Source organism: Anser anser (genome assembly GCF_964211835.1).
Source record: "Anser anser genome assembly, chromosome: 12".
In the NCBI taxonomy this organism is placed as follows: domain Eukaryota; kingdom Metazoa; phylum Chordata; class Aves; order Anseriformes; family Anatidae; genus Anser; species Anser anser.
Genome location: NC_139733.1, coordinates 12,484,551 through 12,505,763, shown reverse-complemented (window position 1 = coordinate 12,505,763; position 21,213 = coordinate 12,484,551). Strand labels below are relative to the sequence as shown.

The window sequence follows — 21,213 nt, the reverse complement described above, 5'->3', positions numbered from 1 at the left end:
AGCGCAAAGGCCAATGGGGAGGCAGGTGGGGATGGAGAGGCAGAAAGAAATAGCGCGGACAGCCAATGGGGAGCGGGGGGAGGCGGGACTCGGAGGGCGGGCACGCTGCGGTTTAAAGGAACCCAGTCCCGGCGGCCAGGTCTACCCAGCCTATCTCCCCCCACACACACCCCATGCCCCAGGGCCATGCTGCAGGCGCTCACCAACCCCCCCAGGGGACAGCAGCGCCCCGCAGCCTGCCCTCGCACCTCCACCAGGCGTCCCCTTCCCGCAGGGCCCTCACGCTGCCCTCAGCACCTGGCGGCGCCCAACAGCCCCAACACTGCTCTGGTGGGGCAGCGAAATGGCTGCCTTGAGCCCCCGGAGGGGCAGCCGTGCCCTCGGCGCTCGCAGCAGGCTCTGGGCTGCACCGCCTGGTTCGGATTTTCAGGGGCAGCCCGGGCAAGGCAGCGTCACACCCAGCTCCCGAGAGCACAGATGTGGCCATGGGCGCTCGTGTGAGCCGGCACCTGCATTAGTGTGCACCTCCAGGACTGGGAGAGCAAGGATTTTAGGCCACCTCAATAGAGGAATTGTTTATTAAAAGCAGGGGAGTTAATAATTTTCCTCCGTGACCCGGATGCTGTAATCAACACCCTGTAGGAGAGAATGATTAACGAGCCGGAGAGTTTGGCTTTTAAGGAACGTTTGAAGCTGAACTAGCTCGGCATAGTTTGGACAACAGCAGCAAAAGGGGAATAGGAAAATTCGTTAGCAGGATTGGGAGGTGCAAACACCAGTTGGTGAGAAAAGATGTTCGGTATGGCAAACAGGGACATAGCTGGGAGAAATGAGGCAAGATTTAACAAGGAAGTTAAAGGAAATAGCTGGCTAAATATCAGCAGGTCCCTCTTGGCAGTAAGAGCCGTCTGACTGAGATCCCAGTTTCAAGGAGGATGCCTGTTACCTGAGTCACTCCAAAGACGAGGTTACACTGACGTGGTTTTCCTATCTGTGGTTCACCTGGGGCTCTAGGGATTGCTTCTGTAGGAATGCAAGGCCTCGGCTGCGTTGCACTTTGCTGTACACCGGCAATACCTTTTTAGAAGATCCCTGTATTAGAAAAGTTTGCGTGACCTGCTCTAGGGAACAGCAAGCACGGAGTTATTTTGGGACCACCCCATACTTGCATCTTTCTCAGATAAGTCTGCTTGGCACTATTCTCAGGTTTAAATTTCCAGCTTCACTGCAGGAAACCTCATGGAGGGGACGGGATGCGCGCTGGACTCTGGTGGCTGCCTCAGCCCCATTCCTCTGATTTTCTACCAGGCTGAACCAGGTTTTTATGCTGGTGTCATGCCACTGGAATGACACCTGGAGCAGCCGGTCCTCAGCTTGTTCCATCTCACATTGTCGTTCGGGTTAATGATATGTTGCAGTATCTTGGCATGTTCTGTTTATGGATCCAAACTCTAAGGCTCAGCAGGCCCCAAGGTCTCTGAGTTACAGAAGGGACACCTCTATTCTAAGAGAGGTGGAGTGCTTCTGACTAAAAAGTGCCTTGGCAACAGAGCCAGGAGTAGAAGATGCGTCTTCTCACTTCTAGCCTCAGGCTCTAACTAACTGAACGTGTTACCTCCCACATTACTGTGTCAGAAGGAAAGATTTTGCCTTCCAATCCACATGCTCTTTCCATCTGATTCACTCTGAGGCTATAGCCCAGCCCTTAGGACACCAAAAACTGTCTCTCAAATAGAAGGCTACTGGGTGCCACCCCAAGGACCACGACAGTTTAGATCCTGCCTTCCTCGCTGCCACCTTGAAATGGAGATGGGCAATCCACGCTTGTTTCCCTGCACTAAGGAGCCGTGCCCTTCAGCCCAAACACATGGTGTGCAAACAGCTCTGCTCTTCCCACCTCAGAGACTGCCCCATCTCCTTGCTGCACGCTGAGAACCACCGCTCTCTGACATTTCCCCAGAGCTGAGCATAAAGGTGGCCGGGCTCACTCGGCTGGTCCTTGCTGTGTCTCTCGACACTGCCAGGATGAAGCAAGACAAAAGTGGTATTTAGCATGCCTTGGTATAACCCTGATGGCCCTGTCACTTGGTGCTTTACCTGCTACACCCTGCTGCCCTTTGGCACCGAAGTCTCACCCGACTCGCAGGTGTCAGAGACAGATGGTGCAGGCATAGTTTCCAAAACATCACCGCACTCTCATATTGTCACCAAATTCAATTCTTTTCAGACATCTTCTCTCTAAAATACGTTTCAGGTTTCATTGTATCAGCCTCCTGGACAGAACATTAGTTCCCATCCTAAACTGCTTTGCCGTTCAGCTGCTGAGCAACTGCAGAGGCAGACGTGCTCGCGTTGTTTCAGAGCTACCGATGCCCAGAGCTAGGCCTGAATTTTCACCACAGGGTTCCCGCTGGGCTGTACATCTCTGCCCGGCTGCTCTGAGCTCAGTCCCACAGCTCCCCCTGTGCCGCAAGCCGCCAGTTTGCAAAATCCTGGTGGTGTGCTTTGCCGGGAGGCTGGTGTTTCAGACTCAAAAGGGCGCTGGGCAGCTGTGAGGGAGGAACAGCAGAGCTTCTGCGTGTCCTGACCCACAGCCTTCGTGCCAGCAGGCCCTGCTGGTACCACAGCCCTCTCGCACACCCCAGTGCACGGTCTCTAGCACAAAAACTACCCGATTTTAGCAGCGCTTTTAGCTGCCCAACCTCAGCGAGGCCGAGCACCCCAGCTCCAGCACAGGACCGCTCACAGCTGGCACCGACACGGAGGTGGGCTGTGGTCCTCTGGGAAGGACAGACAGAAAAAGTGTCTGGCTATCCTGTGCCCAGGGGAACAGTGGCACCCTGTGGTGAGAGCAGCTCACGGCTGCGTCCCTCGGGCCCTGCCAGGCAGCACCACCTCACCCACCTTCAAGCCGCTGTCCTGTTTGGCTGCCCCAAGGCAGGGGCAATCGTGGGCCGACAGTCCTGAGCCACCCTCCTGCTGTGCTGCTTCTGCTTTGCTGTACCGGGTGGAATCGGCTCCTGGAAGAGGCCTTTGGGCCTGGGGTTGCCAGGTCATTTGGGCTCCTGCTGGCTCCTGCCTTAGGGTTTCTGTCCCACGTCCGGGTGCAGGTACTAAACACCAGCCCGAAACCCTTCAGAGAAGAAGATAGCTCTCCAAAACCCAAGCCACCTGCACTTGTGAAAAAGCCTGTGGCCGGGGCATTTTACCCCCTTGCATCCTCACAGAGCAGCAGCCCGTGGCCACGCTGCGTCTCTCTGAGCTCCCCGCCCGGTTTCGGTGGCACAGGTGCCCCTCTTTGCTACAGGGCACCAGAGCCTGAGCCGAGTCACTGTTGGGACATACAGACTCATACCAAAAAAAACCAAAAAAACCAAAAAGCCAAAAAAAACCCCAAAACAAATAAAAACCCCACGAAGCTCTAGAACCAGGCCCCAGCCCCTGTAATTTCGGCACGAAGCCGAATAAGGACGAGGCTGGCTCTGGGGGTGCAGGGGGGGCTCCCTCTCCGCCCCGGTGCCCCCTAAACACGCCCCGCCCGCCCCAGGCCGTGGCCTCGTGCATATTCATGAGGAGGGGGCGTGGCCAGACACGGGCTCATCCATTATTCATGAGGTTTCGCGCGCTTTTGCCGCCCACGTGGGCCGCTTGGCGCGGAACCCGGCGGGGCAGGAAGGAGCCATGGCGGTGAGCGGCCGGGGCCGGGCCGGGCCGGGCCGGGCCGGGGGTTTCGGGGTGCCGCCGCCTCCAGCCCCGACCCCCCGATTCCCCCCACCCCGCTCACCGTCCTGCGGGGTCCGGGGGTCGGGTTTTGGGGGGCGGCGGGGGGGTGGTCGCTGGGGGTACCCCAAGGTGCTCGGGACAGGGGGTGGGCGCGGAGCTCTTCTCCGTCGCCTTGGGGGTGGGTTCCCCCAAATTCCCGTGTGTCCCCGTTAATATGTGCGAGGAGCCCTAATTATTTCCATGTCCCCCCCTGTCGGGAAGGAGGATCCACTGCCCATCAGCCCACCCGCTGCCCCCTTTTTGCCCCTCTGACCCCCCGTCGCGGAGGCTCCTGGAAGCCCCGAGCCCCCCTTTCCTGCCGCGGTGGCAGGGAGGGGGTCCCCCGGTCCGCCCCCCAGCCCTCACCCCCCCCCCCCCTTGTCTCCTTGCAGGACTCCTCCGAGTCACAGGCGGCGGCCACCAGCCCGGTGCGCAGCTCTCGCCGCGGCGATGCCTTCACGTCCAGCCCCGGCCGGGACCTGCCCCCCTTCGAGGATGAGTCCGAGGGGCTCCTGGGGACCGAGGGGCTCCCCGAGGAGGAGGAGGAAGAAGGGGAAGAGCTCATCGGGGAAGGGATGGAGAGGTAAGGGAGCTGGGGGGAGAGGGCTTCTGGGGAGCTGGGCTTTTGCTAGTATTTGCTGCAGCCAGCACCATGGGAGCTCGCAGCTGGGGTGGGCGCCTCTGCTGTGCTGGGGGGTTTGAAGAGCTGCTGGTGGGGGAGAAGGGGCAGGACATGGTGTGGGGCAAGTCCTGGAAGCACAGAGCAAATTGCAAGCCAGGAGGAACATGCCATCATCATCCAGTGAGGATAAATGTGGATCCATCAGGATACGGGATGCACATCTAGCTCGGTTCCTTGCTCTTGCAGGCATAAATCTGAATGTTTTGTCACTCAGCTAGGCCTGCTGGCAAGCTGGTGAACTTTACAATACAAAGACTTGGATGCTGGCACTTGTAACCCTGGTGCTGGAGCTCTTTGTACCGTAGGGCATCTCTCTGTGGGTGCCTGCTCAGCCTGCTGTACTGACACCTGTGCAGCAGTACCCAGTGAAGGGCTGGAGAAATGCTTTCTGCTAATCCGGTGCTGTGTCTGTGCTAGGGACTACCGCCCCATCCCGGAGCTGGACGTCTATGAAGCAGAGGGCCTGGCCTTGGATGATGAAGATGTGGAGGAGCTGACCGCCAGCCAGCGGGAGGCTGCCGAGCGGGTCATGAGGCAGCGAGACCGGGAGCTGGAGCAGGGCATGGGCCGCATGAGGAGGGGGCTGCTTTACGGTAGGTGGAGACGAGCTTTAGCAGCTGGGCTGCTGATACCTGTGTGGTAAGCAGGCCGTAAGCTGGCCCTGGTGGGGGAGCTGGTCTTTCACCCTCAGGATCCTGGGTCTGGATCAAGGGCTTGGGATTGTACCCAGCGTATGCTGTGGAGTTTGGGGTTGGTGTTCCTACAGAGACTTCTGCAGGCTGGATGGGAGGGCCTTTTGTGCACTTGGAGGTCCCAAGGTTTGTATCCCAGGTGCCAACCTCTTTGCTTCCACAGCCTGTGTAGTCCGACCACGACCAGCCCAAGGAGTGGGAATCCCAACTCTGACAATCTGTCTTCCTGACCCTTAGACAGTGACGATGAAGACGAAGACCGTCCTTCGCGGAAGAGGCGGCTGGCAGAACGGGCTGCCGACGGCATTGAGGAGGAGGATGAAGACATGATCGAGAGCATCGAGAATCTGGAAGACATGAAGGGGCACTCAGTGAGGGAGTGGGTTTCCATGGCAGCTCCCCGTCTTGAGATCTACCACCGCTTCAAGAACTTCTTGAAGACCCATGTGGATGACCACGGGCACAATGTCTTCAAGGAGAGGATCAGTGACATGTGCAAAGGTAGGGCTGGGGGATCACAGGCTCTCTTCTCTTTATGTGGGCTGTGGTACTTCGCAGTGATCCAGCCCCCAGGGGGTATTTTGCTGCCTGCCCTGTTTGTCTCAGACATCAAGTCAGCACGTTAAGAAACTGGTGCTGATGGAGATAAATGAATAATGGAAACATCGTGACTGTCGTCTTTGATTCTGACTGACTAATTAGAAGGCCCCTGGCATCTGCTATTCATTAATATTCATATCCTAGAAATGCTGGCAAGAAGTATGTGGGGCAGCAGACAGTGGCCTGCAAGCTTGTGATGTGAAAGAGACAACAATGACTTGCTGTCTGTGCCCGCTTCTTTCTCACACTGGAGTCTGGATTGTCCAGCGAGGGGACACAAACGGAGCCTGTGACTTTGAAAATCACGTCAGTGTTGCATCGTTGTATTCAAACTAGTCACTGACAGAAGCAATCATTAGGGCTGTTATTGATAAATTTTAAAAGCAGATATTGTCACATCTAGGAACAGCTTGTGTAACTGCAATTCATATTTCTTTGTTACATTGAGCCAGAAGCTTGAGTACTGGATCTGGGTCATTGTTACGCAGCTAGCAAATAAAAGGTATCTGTCTTGTCTCTTCCCAGGAACATCAGAGGCCGAAGGGTTTTGCCAACTATTCAGCGCAGTTATTTCTCCTATTAACTTCTGTTTCCTGGAGGTCTGTGGGAGAGTTGTGTTGGGCTGAGGCTTACAAGTCTCAGGAGCACTGAGCCTGGGAGATACCTGTGCTGAATTGGAGAGGAACAACTGGAAGTTTAGTACTCATGGAGAATTTGGCAGAAAAAATGACTTAAAATGACTTTCCATCCATTTTCAAATTGTTGTCCTCCACACTTTTCAGGGAAGGTGCAGACATCTGTGAGATGCAGCTTGCAGGAAACAGGCTTGTGTGTTGTGGCTATCTTTTGAAAGTTCCTTGAGGAGCGAGCAGGTTGAAAATAAATTCCATCCTTTCTTTTTCTCTCAGAAAACAGAGAGAGCCTGGTGGTGAACTACGAGGATCTGGCTGCCCAGGAACATGTCCTTGCCTACTTCCTGCCTGAGGCCCCAGCAGAAATGCTGAAGATCTTTGATGAAGCAGCCAAGGAAGTGGTGTTGGCCATGTACCCCAAATACGATCGTATTGCTCAGGAGATCCATGTCCGTATCTCCCACCTCCCTCTGGTGGAAGAGTTGCGGTCTCTCAGGTGAGCAGCAGAACCACCAGCAGTGGCTGTAGGGCCCGCAGGAGGCTTTGGGATGCTCAGGAGAACTAGTCTGCGAGCTAAAGTTCTAGATAAGTCCAACAGAATGACTAAGCTTATAACAGGAAAAAGATTAAGGATGAACTTCCAGTGTCCCTAGAAGTAAAATGCAAACCTTGGGAGAAAGCTCCTAGTGATAGCTTTTTCTTAGGAGGCCTTTGGCAGTTGCGCCTTGGAGCAAGAATGTGCCTGGGGGGTATTCTGCCTTTGGTGCCCCACAGGCATCCAGCATCTCTCTTTCCTCAGGCAACTGCACTTGAACCAGTTGATCCGGACCAGCGGAGTGGTGACGAGCTGCACAGGGGTCCTGCCTCAGCTCAGCATGGTCAAATACAACTGCATGAAGTGCACCTTCATCTTGGGACCCTTCTTCCAGTCCCAGAACCAGGAGGTGAAGCCTGGTTCCTGCCCAGAGTGTCAGTCTCTCGGCCCCTTTGAAATCAACATGGAAGAGGTAAGAGATGTGGGCACAGGGCTGTCTGCTGGTCCTGCCCTGGCTGCTGCCGTGCCTGTCCCTCACCACCCTGCCTTGGATCTCACCCTCTGAAGGGACTTGGTGCTGTGAGGGGGGTCTACTGCTACATCCAGGGGACTGTGAAGATAGATCTTCTCTATTTGAGGTGTTAATCTGAATCTGCCTGATCTGGCAGCCAGAAGTCATTTTCTGCCTTTTTGCAGGCACAAGCTGTCCAGCTCTCCTCCTTCCCAGGTTAGGTCAATATTGCCAGAGCTACCAGCTAAGGAAATGAGGGGACCGTAACAAAATCACTGATGTGTAGCTTCTGGCTCCTATTCTTTGCTTTGATATTTTCAACTGTCAAGAGTAGAGTGTCTTTCTCCCAGGATCTGGTCTGGGGTGGACAAACACTACAGAAGCTGAAGCTCGGTAGTCAGATGTGGGAAAAAAAACTTTCTTGTCACCATCGTTGTCTGTCACAGACTAGAATTGTTCCTCACGACCTCCATCTTCAATAGTTTTCTACCCAAAATACAGTAAATCTTTGGACCTTTTCAGTGAGGTGCCTTTGAAAAGCAGTGGCAGTGCTGATGCCATCCAGACGTGCTGGGTAACTTTAATTTCGTTGCTGCAGACGGTCTATCAGAACTATCAGCGCATCAAAATCCAGGAGAGCCCCGGCAAGGTAGCTGCTGGCAGGCTGCCCCGCTCCAAGGATGCCATCCTCCTTGCCGATCTGGTCGACAGCTGCAAGCCAGGGGATGAGATTGTGAGTATGTTGTTGAACTCGAGTATGGGGTGAGCACAGAACACTTCTAAATTCTCTGACAGGTACATCAGTAATTGTGTCAGAGGGGATGCAGGGACAGATTGTCCTCAGATATGTTTGGGCACCTACTTTCAAGACTGGTATCTTAAAATGGAAAAGGGGGGCTGTTTCCTACGGTGCAGGCACTAATATACCATCTCCTGGCTCTCAGGAGCTCACAGGGATCTACCACAACAACTACGATGGCTCCTTGAACACTGCCAATGGGTTCCCGGTGTTTGCGACTGTGATCCTGGCCAACCACATAACCAAGAAGGACAACAAGCTGGCTGTCGGGGAGCTGACTGACGAGGACGTGAAAGTGCTTGTGGGTCTGTCCAAGGATGAGCAAATTGCGGAGAAGGTGGGTCTGCCTCGAACATCCTTTCTTTTCCTGCTGAGAGCCAGCTATCACCTGGATCAGTTGGATCAGAAAGTGATGGAAGGTGTCAGCTGGCTAAATATTAGCTAGAGGAATTTTTAGAAATCCCAGTTCTATCTCAATGCTCTTCTGGTCCTCTGTAGCTCTCAGACAGCTGTTGATGAACATGAGTTACAGGAGGGAAACAGATATTACTTGTTTCTTATACTTTTGGAGGGTCATATTTTCTGTTTCTACCCTTCTCTGAGCCTTCCACATCATGACAGGGCTGGAAGATGAGGGTGAGAGGCACTCGGACGCTGCTGGACTCTGATCATTGTTTCCTCACACTTTGCTTTCAGGATATGGGGAGAGAAAGTATTCTGAGGGGCCAGTGTCTGCATATCTGATCCCCTTAAGGGTGTTATTACTTAGCTAAGCTGTGACGGGGGTCTTGGCTTTGCTTCTGTCTGCATGCTGAGACCCGAATCCAGTATTCAAAAGAAACAAGCTCCTGGGTTGGTGCGCGTTCAAACTCCCTTGAGTCAGGTTTAAGTTCTCTAGTACAGGGACTTCACTCTGTTCTCTTAGTCACATAGTTCTTATATTGATGGTGCAGCTCCTGGTGGGTAGAGCAGCTTCATTTAAGTCAGGACTGCTTTAAAATCAGTAGTCTCCAGCATCAGGCTATTATCAGAATACCCTTGAGAAAATAAGCCAGTTGTTCGTAATATTTGACCATGATGACAAATTGTGTACGGCACAGCCCATCCAACTACTGTCGTGTGCAGTGAGTGAGTCTCAAACTGAATCAAGGTCTCCAGCTTCGCAACAGCCGATAAGAGCCCCTGTGGTGCGCTTCGGGCACAACACGAGTGTGGAGGCAGTGGTGGCAGCTTCCAGCACTGGACTATGGAATCTCCCACGTTCCCGCAGCTCTGTTTTTTTTAAGGCAATTTTAGGGGACTCTGGGTGGGCGGTTACCTTTGAAAAATCCCCCTTACCATGGATAATAGAACACTCTTCGAAGACAGCTGTATAGTAAAGGCAACTGCAGATCAACTCGTGATGGTTTTCATGGCACTTTCTGCCCAGACTGGGAAATGGCATTCCCTTAGCAACTCTCTTCTGCTTTTCCTTTCAGATTTTTGCCAGCATTGCCCCATCTATTTACGGGCATGAAGATATCAAGAGGGGGTTGGCTTTAGCTCTGTTTGGTGGAGAGCCCAAAAACCCAGGTGAGTGTCCCTTGTGTTCTGTTGCTTGGAGCTGCTTCAGTCAGTTGGAAACAAATGGAAATGGGTTTGTCCGCACTGTTGCAACGAGAGTGGTTAGAGTTGTCCGTGTGTCTTGGTGACAGACAAGGTAACAGGCTGAGGGATGTCTCTGATCAAAGTGGCTCTTTTTATCACAGTGAAAATTCCAGTGTGGGAGTAGAAATGCCTAGAGTAAAACCAGCTCCTGCTGCAAACCTAGGCAAGTTCTTATCCCTCCTTCTCTAGGAGGTCATATTTGATGCCCCTTTAAAAGTTTCATCTTTTGGCATCCTGATTTGCCATCTCCTTAGAAGAACGTGTTCAGCGGGCTTAGAAATGCTGCCTTACACTTGTATTTAGAAAATTGCTGTTGCATTGGAAAGGGAGAAGCTCTGCTCTGGATTCCCAACGCTCAATATTTGACCCTTCAGTACTTTGGTTCTTCTTGGTGCTCTAAACTGTAACAAAACGTGACAGCATCCAAGGCTGGTTTTCTTTTTCCCTCAGCTTCCCTGCAAGGTGGTTTCCCCGTGTACACTTTGCCTTCCCTTCGGCTTTGTGGTGGTCAGGGCAGGGTTGCTATCAGGCCATGTGCAGAGGGCTCAGCTGCCCGTGTGTCTCTCCCGTTACTGTTTTAGGCGGCAAACACAAGGTCCGTGGTGACATCAACGTGCTCCTGTGTGGGGACCCCGGTACTGCGAAGTCGCAGTTCCTTAAGTACGTGGAGAAGGTGTCCAGCAGGGCCATCTTCACCACCGGCCAGGGTGCTTCTGCCGTGGGTCTCACAGCCTATGTCCAGAGGCACCCGGTCAGCAAGGAGTGGACTTTGGAAGCAGGAGCCCTCGTGCTGGCTGACAGAGGTGTCTGCCTGATCGATGAGTTTGACAAGGTAAGTCCCGGCTGCATCTCTCTGGGAAGGCTGTGCTGTGGAGGGCCTGGCTGTAACCTCTGTAGTGAGGAGACTGTAAGTTGGGGTGCCATCCCCGAGCAGACTGGGTAATCCTGCGGTTTACTTAGGCCCTTGCTGGTCCACAGTGCAGTTCGCCGTCTCTTCAGAACACCCCACACAAGCTAATTCTCCTTGGTGCATTAGGCAGTGAGTATAGACTTCGGTTCACCTCACATCATCCTCACTTTCTTGTAGATGAATGACCAGGATCGGACCAGCATCCACGAAGCCATGGAACAGCAAAGCATCTCCATCTCCAAAGCGGGCATCGTCACATCCTTGCAAGCCCGCTGCACCGTTATAGCTGCTGCCAATCCCATAGGTAAGTGCTGAGAGACCACAGGCCTGTCTCAGGCCTCCAGCGTCAGCCCTGTTGTCACGAGCACTGTGGTGCAGCTTCCCTCCCTCTGCCTGGTTTCTCCAGTCTCGAACAGGGACCAAACAAGCAGTAACGTCTTCCTGCAAAGGAGATCTGTGTTTGCCTCAAAGCTTCAACCCTGAAGCCTGTGTTTGACTTGAAGGTTTGTCTCTGTGCCCCAGGTGGTCGATACGACCCATCGTTGACTTTCTCGGAGAACGTAGACCTGACGGAGCCCATCGTCTCTCGCTTTGATATCCTGTGCGTGGTGAGAGACACGGTGGACCCTGTGCAGGTACAAGTTGTGCAGTGAATCTGAGTTTGTCACGTTGCTGTTGGGATGCTCAGCTGCAGTTGCTCACAGAGGTTTGCTGTCTAGTGGGTGTCCTCAGTTCTGTTACTCCACTGCTCTCTTGTAGGACGAAATGCTGGCCCGGTTTGTTGTTGGCAGCCACATCAAGCACCACCCTGGTAGCAAGGAGGCAGTGAACGGGGACTCCAGTGAGGTTATTCTTCCCAACACATACGGGGTGGAACCCATTCCCCAGGAGATCCTGAGGAAATACATCGTCTATGCCAAAGAGAAGGTCCACCCCAAGCTTAACCAGATGGACCAGGACAAGGTGGCCCGGATGTACAGTGACCTCAGGAAAGAGTCTATGGTAAGAATATGGGAAAAGAGGGAAGAAGCATGCATCTAGATTGTAAATCAGCCTGTGGCTGCTCCAGCATATGTTGACACATTTTAGCTATTCGTGTCACAAGAGCCTGTGCCACTTTTTTGTGAGAGACAGGCACACACTACAGTGTCTGCTGAACAGACGATTCTTCATCTAAATGCAGAGGCTCGCCTGTGGGTGATCCATGGACTGATGGGCTGGACACATGCATTAATTCCTGCCGGGGCAAAGTCCTCGTATTGTGACTCAGTCTGGCAGGCCCACGGGAGATGTTTGCATTTGTTCAGCCCCATATGCTCCTGGTACATCACAAGGAGCTGTTCTGTGTAGAAACGTCCTTCTCTTGACTGTGGGATCTTTCAGGCTCACTTCATCCTCTCCAAGTGCAAGTGGATTTTTCTGAGGTCAGAAGGGGATTTTTGGGCCTTGGGAAAACTTATGGTTTTTGTTTGTTTGTTTTAAACTGGCCTTATATTTCTCTTCCTGGCTTTTTGTTTCTCCTTGCTGGAGGTAGCTGGGGATTGATGTTCCTGGAAGGCCACTAACCACTGGCAAAGAGGAACCCCGTGTAGTATTCCCTCGCACTCCGCTGAATTAAAATGTTGAACGCAGGAGCCTGTAGCACTCTGTGCAGCATGTGCCAGCAGGTGGCAGCGCCTCCTTAGCCTGAGACAGTCCTTGAAGGTCCAGAGCGGGTCCTGACCCAGAAGCCGCGTGTCTTGCCCCATGTCTTTTACCCTTTAGTAAGGAGCTGCTCCTTCCTCCCCCTCCTCAGGCGACCGGCAGCATCCCCATCACGGTGCGGCACATCGAGTCCATGATCCGGATGGCCGAGGCTCACGCCCGCATGCACCTGCGGGATTACGTGGTGGAGGACGACGTCAACATGGCCATCCGGGTGATGCTGGAGAGCTTCATCGACACGCAGAAGTTCAGCGTCATGCGGAGCATGCGCAAGGTGGGCACCGGCCGGGCCCACAGCTGCACCCCCGGCCCTGGGGGTTCGGCTGCAGCCCCCGCGGTTGTGCTGGCTGTGGGGAAAGGCTCCTGCAGGCTCTGCGGGGTCTATCCTGCACAGGCAGGCATCGTGTCCATGTGAAGAGCACTGAGAGTCTGCAGGCACTGCTCTGTGACTGCCCTTTGCTGGTCTGTGGTGGGGTGTGTAGGGGCTCTCTCAGGAACGCTGTTTTATCAGGGCTGAGGACGAACATGAGTCCTGACCTGTGCCCTGTGCCCCTGTACCCAAAGCACAGTTGTTTCTCTCCTTTGACACCTTCCCTCCTGTTTTGGCCCAGCACTCCCGCTGCTACCACTGCCAGGTGATCGAGCCGAGCAGGAAGGCAGTTTCTTCAGGTTTTTCTGTCTCTTCAGGGGACAGTTAACCCCACTGCAGCCCACACCGTGACTCAGTGCACAAGAGCCTGCCCTTTTCTCTGCGTGGCAGGGCCTGGCTCTGAACAGCTCTTGGCTGGCTGCAGCCTGGCATCTGTCCACAGGGTGCCTGCCCTCAGTCTGGGCGACTCGTGGCCTCTGTTTGGCTGCAGACAGCCAGCCGGGCACGAGCGTCTGCTGGGCAGGCACGGGGTGGTCTGGGTTAAGAGAAGCAGCTCTACCTTTCCTCAAGGGCTGCTTCCCCCGGGGGCAGCACACCTCCGCAGCCGTGTCCTCTCAGCCCCTGGGAGGCTCCCGGGCTGCTGCTGGGGTCCCCCCAGAGATTTTGGATGGGCATCAGAGCAGCTGGTGGAAAAATATCTTGGCTGATACAGGGCTTTGTTGTAACTGCACATGCAGGTGGCAGCTTGGCAAGGCTGAAATCCCTAAGGAGACAATAGGTGCAGGTGACAACGGTGTCATTTGGTTCCCCTTGTACTCTGTGGGAGGAGGGGGTTGGTTGGTGTCGGGCACGGGAGACCTGCAGTGCGGCACTCGATGCCTGACCCTCTTGGCTCATCTCCTCTCTTCTCCTCTGCCAGACGTTCTCCCGCTACCTTTCGTTCAAGCGAGACAACAACGAGCTGCTGCTGTTCATCCTGAAGCAGCTGGTTGCAGAGCAGGTGATGTACCAGAGGAACCGCTATGGGGCCCAGCAAGACACCATAGAAGTCCCAGAGAAGGATCTAGTGGATAAGGTATGGGCTTATTCTAACAAGCCTTCTTTGGGGTTGGTTCCTGCTCTCTGTCAGCAGCTTCAACCAGAGGTGCTATCAGACAGGTGACTTCTTGAGGTAACGTATCAGAAAAAAATGGTGTTAATCAATTCAACCCAGAATCAGGACGGTCTCATCTGTCTGTAGTCTAGGAGTGCCATGTTCTTCCTCCTCAGTTCTCATGCCCGTCCCATAGAACTTTGGGGTCGGAGTGGTAAATTCTGCAGTAAGGCTGCTGCTTTGCAGGTGAATGAGGACACAAGTTCCCTGGTGCCCACATGTGAGGAAGCAATGAGTCGAAAAATCTGCTTGTATGAATTTTGCCAATCCCTCCTGAGGCTCACTGTCCTCCTCCTTAATGTGTCCTCATCCCAGCGCAGGGGCTGTGCTCCTGACTCCATGCTTTTCTGTGCAATGCATTGACCTCGCTTGGCAATAGAGCAGTACTTGATTCCTGGGTTGCTGTTTTTCTGGTCCTTGCATCAAACAACGAGAGTAACTGCTCCTTCCAGAGCCACCAGTTTGTTGCTGCCTCTTTGACCATCCCCACTCAGAGAGATCCTTCAAGACTGTCTCCCACTGAGCGAGGACTGGGAAGTTTTGGATAATAGTTGTGTATAATAGTCATGTTCTACCTCTAGTGGAAGTAAAAGGACAAGCTGAGAGCAGGCAGATGCTGAGCCAGCATCCTCTCTTCGCTCAGCTCAGCTCTGCCAATGCTCCTTCCTCCTGACCTGCAGTCTCCCCTTCTACTGCAGTTCTGGTTCCTGCTGAGCAGAGCAGAGATTGCTGACTGTCAGATTTTGTGAGGATGCTGCTGTGGAAAACCACATGGTGCTTTTTTTTTGGTTTTGAATAAACATTTACCTCTTCCCCCGCTCTGTCCTTCCAGGCCCGGCAGATCAACATCCACAACCTCTCCACCTTCTACGACAGCGAGGTGTTCAAGATGAACAGGTTCAGCCGGGACGTGAAGCGGAAGCTGATTGTCCAGCAGTTCTGAGCCTGGCACCGGCGCCCTCCATGTGCTCCTGCAGGACGGAACCTCTGTGCTGCTGCCCACCTGGGTACGCTACAGCCACCGCCAGCCAGAGGGACTTGGCTCCACATTCTCCTGCTTGCTTTGTGCCTTATGGATTAAGGAACTGCTGAGCTGCTGAAGACCTTGTAAATAGTGCAGAGTTAAGTAGTTAAATGCCCAGCCGAGTCTGCTAAATGCCCAGCCAAGTCTGTTTAGCAACTTTGTTCGCTGTTCCGCCTTGTAGATGAGACCAACAGCGAGAGAATTGCTGGCCACATAGCCGACGTGTTCGCTGTTTGTTTGTCCCTAGTTGTTAATGGGCTCATCTGCAGGAGGGATGAACTGAACAGGAGCATTTGAAAGACATTTGTCTGCCTTACCCACGTCCCTTGGATCGCAAGCACCCTCGGGGATTCTCTTTTCCCATCTCTGGCGACTGTGCAGCCTGCTGGGTGATAATTGAGACTGCTTTCAGCTCTCCGTGAACCAGTCAGCCTCTCAGCTCCAGACCTTTGTGCCTGACACTTGACATTTCCCCAGGTGCCCACATGGGCTGACCTTGTGCTTGGTTTGTGCAAGGGAAGGGGAGGGCACAGAGGAAGATGTGAAATAAAACATAACCAGTTCTTGTGTTAGGGGTGACCTCAATGGGCAGTGGAAGTGCCTTCCCAGGATGCTGGGGCAGTGTCCAAAAGCCTCAGGGAAGGGACTTCCCCTACCTCACTGGGTGTGAGGTCTGTACAGCTGTCAGCAGATGTGAATTTACAGCTGGATCCTGCAGTATCTCACCCCCGTTTGATGAGGGTGCTGTTCTGGGGAGTAGCAGGGGAGGAGCCCTGAGCTGGAGGTGTTCAGGGAGGGCAGGATGGGCTGAGTATTCACATGCAATTTTCTTGCTGTGTGCATTTTTAATACATTTTTTTTCAATACCTTTTGTGTTTCCTCTTTTTTTTTTTTTTTTTTTTTGGAAACTCCTGCGGCCACAGGGGGAAGGGAAGAGCATACCTGACTGCCCTGAGGCTGCACCAGCTGCCCAGCAGTTTGCTGCTGGGTTACGGCCTGGGTACAAACACATCCTGTTTGCTCCCCAAGTTCGTGGGAGCTGCCTGTGCAATGAGAGGTAGAGAAATCCTGCTAGTGCTGGTCTCAGCTACTGCACATCCTCATGGATAGATACCAGGACGTGATTGTCTGCAGTACAGTCACATGAACGCTGCTGTTCCCATCCAGTGCCAGCCTGCAGCGGCTCCTTCCCCGTCCTGCCTGCCTCCTGGAGCTCTGATCCCGCTGTGGGACTCCGTCCCGTAAATGTTACTATCACCCTGAGACTGTTCCATCACAACATATATCTCCCACCTCCCAGTCTTGGGTTAGACAGCCTTGGTCTTACGTCTTGGATTCCAGCCTGGGAGAAGCAGTAAACCCTCTCCAGGGCTTACTGAAGTGAATGTGCTTTGCCTGGCTAGACGTGGGGACTGTACAGCATCTCCAGCCTCCTCCTGCCTTTGCTGGAGAGAATTTGTAAACTGGCTGCTGCGATTCTGGGCTGGCCAAGCAGACGTGTCCCTGGCTGCCAGCATTGTGGAGTTTTGTCATGGTGATGTGTGTGTGTGTGTCCTCCCAGCCCGGTTGTTACTCGGGAGCTAGCAGTGCTTGAACCCTGCTGGGGGCTTAGCACATGACTCTCAGCCTGAAACTGGCTCCGCATGTTGCCTTTTCTGTCTGCCAGCTCCCTCCTGTGTATTTGTTTAACTGTTTTGGCTGTTTTTTTCCCTTCCCACTGGGTCTCTGTCTACCAGGGCTTTCCGCAGGCAGCCCACAGAGTCGCTCTCCTGGCATGCCCTCCCTGAGCTCGCCCTTTGCCCCCCAGCTGCGTGCATGGGTCAGGTCCGCGCTGGGGATGGCAGCGCTGCCATGTGCCTGGAGCCACGGGGTGAGGCCCTGCCTAAAGCCAGCGGGGCTCTTGAGGTCTGGGCACAGCGCTGTCAGCACCTCACCTCCTAACACCAGGGGACACGGACGGAGGCAGTCCCTGGGGAGAGCAACCCCGAGCATTTGCAAGCCGTGTCCAGCTCCACGGGAACCCACAGACCTTGCTGGAGAAAGTGCTGGCCCTGAGACAGCAAACCCAGCAGTAAGGAGGGATGCCACGAGCTTGTCCAACAACCGGATTTGTGTCGTGGGGATGAGGGTTGGGTGTGGGAGGAGAAAGGCTTTGTGTTGCACTGGAGAAATACAAAATGCTTCCCAAACACCTGCAACCTTATGAAGCCTCTGCTGTGCACGGAGTGTCCCAGAGTTAAACACATGGCCAAGCACGTTACTGTAAACCATGAGAGAATACACAGGAACAGATGATTTTCCCAGCTCCTTGCCCTGTGGCTGGACGGGGCTGATGACAGCCACCCTTCGATTTTGTCTTACAGTTTACTCCTGCCTCGTGTCCTCTGGCCCCACCTCACTTGACACAAGACGCGAGCTGTGGCAGCAGAGAGGTGCTGCTGCCGGAGTCACTTGTTTGTCACTTCTCTCACCCTGCCTCATCTCGAATCTTCACTGCAGAGGCAGTTCTGCCTTTCCACCTTGTGTTGCCAGCATCCAGCAGAGCAATGAATTCTTGCAGCTGCGCCCTTGCTAATGTTGGCATCAGCCGCTCAGTGGAGTGTTAATGCCAGTCTGAAGGCATGTTCCTCCTCTCACGGCCACTGAGCTTTTCAGGTTCCCTGGAGCAAACTTTGGCTGTTGACAGCATCAGGTGTCTGCTCTGGACAGGGGTGCAGACGGGGTGAAAACAGATGCTGCTTTGAACAGGGGCTGCCTTGCCCGGGGGCATGTTCCAGCTGAGTGTAGCAAGGATTTTACCACAGGGCTCTGGAGATCAGCAAGGCGAGCCACGCTCTCGTGAAAAGAGGAGCTGCTCCCCTGACAACCCTGGCTTTAGCCAAGCTTGAGCACTTGACTTCTCGCTGCTGAGATTCAAACATTGCACGCTCTGACAACCCGGGGCAAAAGCAAGGTCTTGGGGAGGTGAGGTTTGTCCAGAACAGGCTGTGCCTGGGCTCAGCCGGGAAGGTGATGAGGATGCTCCCTGCAAAGCAGAGCTCTGCGAAGCCAGCAGTGTCCCTTCGAGTCATCATCGCCCCCTTGGGATTGTGGCTGTTGGCAAATGCTGAGTCAGGCAGGCTTGGAAGAGCATCTTGGTTGGAAAAGGACACAACGGGCCAGATCCTGAACCAGTTTAATTTGAACGTGCTGTGTGCACACCCCTGAGAGAACAGCACGGCTCTCTGTACCTCCTAAAACCCTTTTTGACCTTAGCCCAGCATGGAGCATTCTGGCTAGATAGAGTACAACCCTGAATATATGTATATATTTACATACACACACATACACGATGTGTACGTACACGAGCATGTGCCTGCACATAACCAGCTAACTCATATGAGGGTATTTGAAAAAAAGGAGACAGAAACTCCTCCTTTTTGCAAGCTCTTTTGTATCCACTAAAAGGGTTTGGAGTCTCAACAGTTTCTGCCTTTACTGTGATCATAAACCACCACACTATATCTGCAAGTCCCGGGTTGTATCCTGTGTGCTAGCAGCTGTTGCCCAGTCTGCTTGTCAAATGGCAGCTGCTGGCTGGGTGGGGGAAGTTCTACCCTCACTACCCCACATTTTCCCCCAAAGTTAATGCCGTAGCCACTTGGAAAAATCAGCATACACAGCATTTCTGGACCAGCATTGATTCAGTTTCTCCCACATCTTGGCTGAAACCTGATCTGTCTGTCTGTGTGCTTACTATAGAGCTGTCCAGAAGCTGGTTGAGGAGGGCTTTTGCAGCGCAACCGTGCTGCAGATGGAGCAGTTGTGTCGGACAGTGCCATCTTCCTGCCCCAGAGCAGACCAACCAGCTGCAGTTCAGCCAGGAGGGCCATTTCAGGCGCTTGTGGCTCTGTCTTTGTTGAACTGGCTGAGCTAATTAGGTGAATTCCAGCATGCCATTGCTGAGCCCCGAACACAGTATGGGAATATCTTTACAGAGGATGTGTATCTGCAGTCACAGGTGAGTGGACAGCCACCCCTCATGCCATGCTGCAGGGAGGATGCACTCTGAACTCCCCAGTATTTTTCCATCTCCTGAGGTACTTTACTACTTAACAACGCAGAGCCAAAATTGGATCAGACTTCTGCTGTATTTTGCATCTATTATGCAGTTCATGCTGCCATGACTGATTTAATGTCTCCATTATCATGGAGCACTGGCCTGCCAATGACTCCAGCCATCCAGCACGCTCCTCGGCCATAACTAAACATCTTTAGGGAGCCTCGAGGGGCTGCTGAGCAATGCATCTTTAGAGCAAAAGCTCCTTGGAAGCAGGCTGTGCTTCTTTCTGCTCTGCTTGCAAGTCACTTCCCACTAAAGGCAAGGTGGGGCTGTGGGGGGGAACCCAGGGGAGCTGACAAGTTTCTCTTCTGGCTTATCTGGTGCTCAGGGGGGACCCGAAAATAACTGCTCTGTGTGAGAAATGCTGAGGAGCTTCAGTCCCATAAAACCACGTGGAAATACAGCTGTAGGAGTGCCAGTGGGCCCTATAAGACAGGGCATGGCCTTCCTTAGAGGCAGCAGAAACCAGCTCTCTTTGGGTGCAGGCTGCTCCCTGGGTCCTGGGATTGCCTGCATGTAGCTTAGCCAGCTGCTAAGGAACCAGGAGTTTCTCACAAAATACTGTTGGGCTTTTCAGTTTAGCAAAGAAAAGCATAACACACAAGCCGCCTCTGGGTTCTTTCCCCAGACAGTACCTCACTCAGTAAGGGATAGAAACTCTCCTCGCTGTGTGAAGGGGAAGGTTTATGTTGTCTAGGTCCTGAGGGTACTGGTAGGCCCGAATTGCTCTGACCAGCCTCACCTGTGGTCACCACCCCACACCCACAGCCCAAGTTCTCTATTTAAGCTCAGCCTGGGGTTCCTTATTTGAGTTATGGGGTAGGTTATGGTTTTATGGTTAGGCTTGATGCTCTTAGGGGTCTTTTCCAACCTACCTGATTATTGTGCTGTTGTCCAGCTCAGCTGTGCCTGGCTATGCTCTTCCTGTTGCTCTGGGCTGTGATCTGCCATCCGGCTCTGGCTCTGTCCCATCACTGTGGACCTGCCAAGTGGTTGCTGGGCAGTGTCTGGCCATGGTTGCCTTCACCAGACCTGACTGGCCTCTGGACCAGCTCCCTGCTTTGGTATTGGACTGGCCTCGCTGACATGAGCTCTGCTCATGATGTGGAGTCTGAACCTGACTGCTATCCCTGGGCAGCTCTGCTCGCTTAGGCACTGGAGGGGTCCCTGTCATGCTAGCTGTCTTACTGTGCTCAGTTCCCCAGTGTATGTTCCTTAAAACCTGCACAGCAAGGACTTGATGGTTGCTAACGTGGACCCAGGTTATGCCTCTAAGATATGCAAAGACCAAATCTCCTGCCCTTTATCGCTAACCTCCTTGTTCTACTGGGCTTTAACGTGCTTATTCTCCTGCTCCAGCAAAAAGCTTCAGGAGGTCTGAGGTTTGCCTGCTCTCCGGACATCTAGTTTTCTGCATTTCTGCAGATTTCTCTATCCGTCTGCAACCCTTTCCAGAAGGGCATTTGGTCTCTGCCTAGGAACTGAGTGGCTGTGCTCAATGCAGAGATAAGAGTTCTCCAAGCCGTGTTGTGCAGAAACCCAGCTTAAATGATGTGACTAAAACCCTAAGAGACCAAATCCTTTCTGCTTCCTAGCTAGAAGCTCAGTCAGTAGTCACCCCTCAAGTGTGTGGAGGGCTGTGACCATCCCTCTGCGTGCCTGCTGCAACACAGCAATGTGCCTGGGCTGCTGCTTCTCTGGGAGGAGCCCTGTCCCTATGGCTGTGAGGAAACTTGCTTTGGCTTTCAGCTGGAGAGCTGTCTGCTTCCTTGCCTCAGGTGGCTCTGTTAAAGGTTATTCCGGCCCCTTAATCAAATTCAATATAGCTTTGTTTTCTTCTGCCCTCTAGGAGTCTGTGGGGGTTTGCTGTCAGAGCCTCCTGCAGGAGAATGGCATGGCTATTAATGCAGCAATCGGCTCCGCTTTAGAGGGGAGAGAAATGCAGCGCTTCAGGGATGGGAAGCAGCAGGGGCATGTGAAAACTGGGAGTAAAAGTACAGCACAACTTGTGTGTGCTCTTTCACCACTTCTTACAGCAGGGGCTGGGAAGCAGGCAGCGCTGTGTCCCAGGTGGGTAGCATGCCCTTCCC

General features: G+C 53.6%; 1 protein-coding gene across 1 annotated transcript; it reads left to right on the top strand.

Annotated features, from left to right (window-relative positions):
- The first annotated feature begins 3,536 nt into the window (after positions 1-3,536).
- On the top strand, positions 3,537-15,887 carry MCM2 (minichromosome maintenance complex component 2). Its single transcript, XM_083795831.1, has 16 exons — positions 3,537-3,687; positions 4,155-4,345; positions 4,862-5,037; positions 5,374-5,637; positions 6,645-6,864; positions 7,168-7,375; positions 8,013-8,147; positions 8,359-8,550; positions 9,692-9,785; positions 10,442-10,692; positions 10,948-11,074; positions 11,293-11,405; positions 11,530-11,772; positions 12,566-12,748; positions 13,764-13,919; positions 14,830-15,887. The coding sequence occupies exons 1-16, from the start codon at positions 3,682-3,684 to the stop codon at positions 14,938-14,940; spliced, it is 2,670 nt and encodes an 889-aa protein (XP_083651957.1). The 5' UTR covers positions 3,537-3,681; the 3' UTR covers positions 14,941-15,887.
- The last annotated feature ends 5,326 nt before the right edge of the window (positions 15,888-21,213 follow it).